General features: G+C 39.2%; 1 protein-coding gene across 1 annotated transcript in view; it reads left to right on the forward strand.

Annotated features, from left to right (window-relative positions):
- LOC106811971 (CUE domain-containing protein 2-like) overlaps positions 1 to 3141 on the forward strand; it is a 27360-nt gene extending 24219 nt beyond the window's left edge. Inside the window, exons 9-10 of the mRNA XM_014815717.1 lie at positions 1106 to 1290; positions 2068 to 3141. Of these exons, the coding sequence (XP_014671203.1) occupies positions 1106 to 1252 (147 nt within the window). The 3' untranslated portion in view covers positions 1253 to 1290; positions 2068 to 3141. The remainder of the gene's footprint in view (positions 1 to 1105; positions 1291 to 2067) is intronic.
- The last annotated feature ends 1386 nt before the right edge of the window (positions 3142 to 4527 follow it).

Below are 4527 nucleotides of genomic sequence, written 5' to 3' on the forward strand. Positions count from 1 at the left end.
CGACGTGACCTAGGCTCGCTTGGTCTATGCTCCCCCGACTTCTGCTTGTGACCTGCGCTCGCTTTAGCTATTTCTGACTAATATATAATATATAACTATATTATATATAGGGTTAGGGTTAGTCAGAAATAGCTAAACGAGCCAGGTCAAACAGAGGTCAGGGGGACATAGCCCCTACGAGCCTCAGTAAGGAGCGAGACAAGCACGGGAAGCAGAGTAGGTCCGTGTAGGAAGCTAGCTAGGTCCGTGTACCGCGGCCACTATAGTTTACATCTGTCATCAGCACCACGCGATTAAAGATAGTTGTAAACACACAAGACATCCAGCCCCCCCCCCCTATATAGTGTACATATTATGTACATATAGTGTACATATTATGTACATATAGTGTATATAGTGTACATATTATGTACATATAGTGTACATATTATGTACATATAGTGTATATAGTGTACATATTATGTACATATAGTGTATATAGTGTACATATTATGTACATATAGTGTACATATTATGTATATAGTGTGTAGACCTATTTACTGACTGCTGTCATATTGCCGTTCACTGCCACGGCTTATCATTTTGTTTTTTCCCGGTTGGCCTACTCCTATTTCGCCTACGGCAAAATTCCCATTTCGCCTACAGCAAATTTCCCAGTTGATCTACACCCATTTCGCCTACTCCCAATTCGTCTACGCTTAAAATCTACCCCATTCCCATTTCGTCTACGATCAGTTTGTTCACTAAATAATCATTTATAAATAATAAAATATGGTTTTGATTGGCATATATAGACTACAGGAACCAGAAGCAAAACAGGTACAAATAATCAGAACACAACTTGTACAATGTACATTGTAGTACAATGGGAGTAGGCGAAATGGGAATATTGCCGATTCTGAGACTAGACGTGATAGGAGTATTTCATTCCTGCGTGTTAGTCTCGTTTTCGTTTCTCATTCCTCGATTTTCAGCGACTTATGGAGTGAGTTAAGGCAGTACGCGAACAACTCATCTCCATCTATATCCGTGTCTTCATCTCCCCCCCTTCTTGCAAAATATATATTTTCTTAACAACTCAAGCAATCTTTTTTTTCGTTTTCAGGAATCGAAGAAGATGATTCGCTATCGGGAGGGTCAGGTGGTTAGCATGAAGGGCGAGCGCTTTACGGAGATTAAGCAGGCAACCGATGAACGAATGAAGAAAACCTTCGTCAGTCTGAAACCAGCGCGCCAGTATCGCTTTCACTGACAGTGGCGCTATCTGTGTCTTAACAGCTTGGAGGCCAGGTGAATGTGTGTGCGTGCGTGCGTGCATGCGTGCGCGCGCGTACGTGTGTGTGTGCGCGCGCGTGTGTGTGTGTGTGTGTTCGCGTGTGTGTGTGTGCGTGTGTGCGCACGTGTGTCTTTTGAAATTAAATTTTAAAAATCTAAAATCACGAACAGGAGTCATGGGTTGGCACTAACGGGCGGATTGGGGGTGGGGGTGGAGTGAAATTCAATACATAAGTAACATAACAGTGTTTACAAGCTATATATGGTCTGGTTTGATTATGTCACATGCCTTGCTTGCTGTAGCTTCTTCCTGCATATCATAACCATACTGTGCATTTAGAGAAGCTGATGGCTGATGTTGTTGATTCTGCTGCTGCCGCTGCTGTTTTGTCATTGTTGTTGTTTGTATTGTTGTTGTTGTTGTTGTTGTTGTTGTTGTTGTTGTTGTTGTTGTTGTTGTTGTTGTTGTTGTTGCTGCTGCTGCTGCAGCCATGCACTGTTGCTTGTATTAGTGTTGTCATCATTGTCAGTGGTGTTATTGTTTTTTTTTCAACTGTCATCGTTGTCGTTATCATTGGCATCATTGTCGTTGCCATTGTTGTTGTCATTCTTGTTGTTTTTGTCACTGTCATCATCATTGTCGTTAATTTTGTTGTTATTATTGTTGTTGTTGTTGTTGTTGTTGTTGTCGTCGTCATCATCGTTAATATTGTTGGTTGGGGTCTTCTACAGTTCCCTCTTTTGTATTTTGGTATGAATTCTTATTTGTGTATTTTCTTTTGCATGTTTCAGGGAGAAACGTTTCGGTATAACTCGGCAAGCATTGCATCTTGAATGGGTCTTGACTTATTCTTGAGGATTTTACATGAGCTCAAATGAGTGACGTCATCAACTAATGGTCTTGCGGCATCATATTCATAAGCAGGACAATATCTCTTTAGTTAACATGATCTCGTTACTGGGGCTGCTAGGCATCGGACTGTTTTTAAGGCTGTCTACATGCAAGAAATAGAAACAATACAGAACAAGAACGAGTAAGATACAAATCCGTAATCACCCTGTACTAAATATGTTTTACTGCACTCCACTTACAAAATGTTTTAAACAAATGTGTAATATACATATGTCCTATTATCTTACTCCTACTTGTATGTAAGGGTGTATGGACTCATCACATTATGCAGGGTCAAATTTGATCCAGGAAGTAGTAGGAAATGGAATGAGAGGTGCAGCATAGCTATTCTCTTTGCGTTTTATTGCGTAGGTTATTGCCAGTGTTTGCGTAACCTGTTGCTTGGTATCTTAGTGGAAAGTGCATGTTTATGAGTCGCGTTGTTTTCGTTGTGGAGACGGAAGGTGCAGAGGGTGTTTTGTGGAGCTTGAGCAAAACGAGATTTTGAATGGCAGGGGTGCTGTAAGAAAGGCATGATGGTGTGCGGTTGAGGTATTCTTCGACTCATGTTCTTTCTTGAGCGGTAGTAATATGATGTGGGTTGTGGTAAGAGTTGGTGTGGATAGATTAAAGATTAGGGAATCCAGATATCCATACCTAGAGTGGTTTTAGTAGAAAGAATGCAGAATCTATGGTTGAAAGTATATGTATTGTGTAAGTTGTTTTTTGAAAAAAAAATCATGTATAGATTTTAATGTTATGTTATTTAGATGTTAATGTGTATTTTTTATCTTTTTTATTCATTTGATTCATTATTGTATGCTATTTATTGTTTTCCCCGGTAAGATTCTTGTTTTTAGTACTTGTTTAATAGTGATGTTGTAGTGTATACAGAAACTGACAAATTTTCAATTGAATTTGTTTAATATGTTGTGAGTTTGCAGTGAATAAAATTTTAAATGTGCATATTCTTTTACTTGTGTTCATGGCATATATTCGTTTATCTTATGGCTACGGTTTTTTCTGGTTAATGTTTACCGTTTACCGCTCGTCTTTGTGACGTGTCAAGTATTAGCACGTTATTAAATAACGTCATTAAAATATTAAATTTGGTATCCTATTAGATCTGTTGAAATACTAGAATAATATACATATATCTATGTTATATTCAAGTGTGACTGTATTATTTTGACATTTAACGGCTTGACACAAATCCTTTAATTCTTGTAAATCACAAATTTCCCACTGCACGTGGATTTTAGTGTGGTTGCTTTGTAATTTCGCATGTAGTTTCAATCAATTATGTAAGCTTCACTTGCTTCTATATCGGATGTTGGCATATCTATTGAATGTAGGTAGACAGAATAATAAGCAGCTAACAATAACACATTGAGGCCGTTAACAACGCATGTATTTGCATAAATCAGATATCACGAGGGCAATATACCATGCAGTATCAAACCGTAGTACAGGATAAATAAATACTTCTTAAAATATTGTAGACATACTAATAATATTACAGAAGTAGTTACTATAGTATATGGCATGTTTTTTGTTTAATAATTAGATTTTTTTTCATGGTTGATTTTATCACATATAACATTCGATTTATCACATATAACATTCGATTTATCACATATAATATTCGATTTATCACATATGACATTCGATTTATCACATATAACATTTGATTTATTGCATATAACATTTGATTTATCGCATATAATATTTGATTATTTAATCATATGTTATGTGCAATAAATCGACAATAATTCCCTGTTTTAAATGTTCACATTATTTGATTTTATATAAGAAAAGAGAATCAAACCATTCGATCCTGGCATCAAACTATTCGGTTTTGGAATCGAATCATTCGATCTGTGAATCGAATCATTCGATTCTGGAATCGAATGATTCGATTCACGGATCGAATGCTTCGATTCACGGATCGAATCATTCGATTCACGGAATTACGTGCTTTCCGGCTGGCCGGCTCTGTCCCGAGCCACGGCTCACTTTAATCTCGGGCCCGACCGCTGACCTTGACCTTCCCGTTTCTGTTTTGTACATTCCCCCTTACACCGGTTGCGTTCCCGCATCGCCATCACTTTCCTGGCGTGTGGGATTTGCCCACTTACAATATATTGTGCATTCTGCGGGCCGGCCGGTGAGCACAAGACGCCTCGATCGCTCCCTCCCTCTCTCCTTCCCCCCTCCCGCCCTTCCTCGCTCACTCACTTACCACCTCGACCTCCGACCCCATCCCGCCCTCTCTCCCTCTCACTCACTTACCACCTCGATCCCTTCCTCTCTCCCTCCCTCCCTCCCTACCTCCCTCTCACTCTCCCTCCCTACCTCCC

Source organism: Priapulus caudatus, unplaced genomic scaffold, assembly GCF_000485595.1.
Source record: "Priapulus caudatus unplaced genomic scaffold, Priapulus_caudatus-5.0.1 Scaffold20, whole genome shotgun sequence".
Classification (NCBI taxonomy): domain Eukaryota; kingdom Metazoa; phylum Priapulida; class Priapulimorpha; order Priapulimorphida; family Priapulidae; genus Priapulus; species Priapulus caudatus.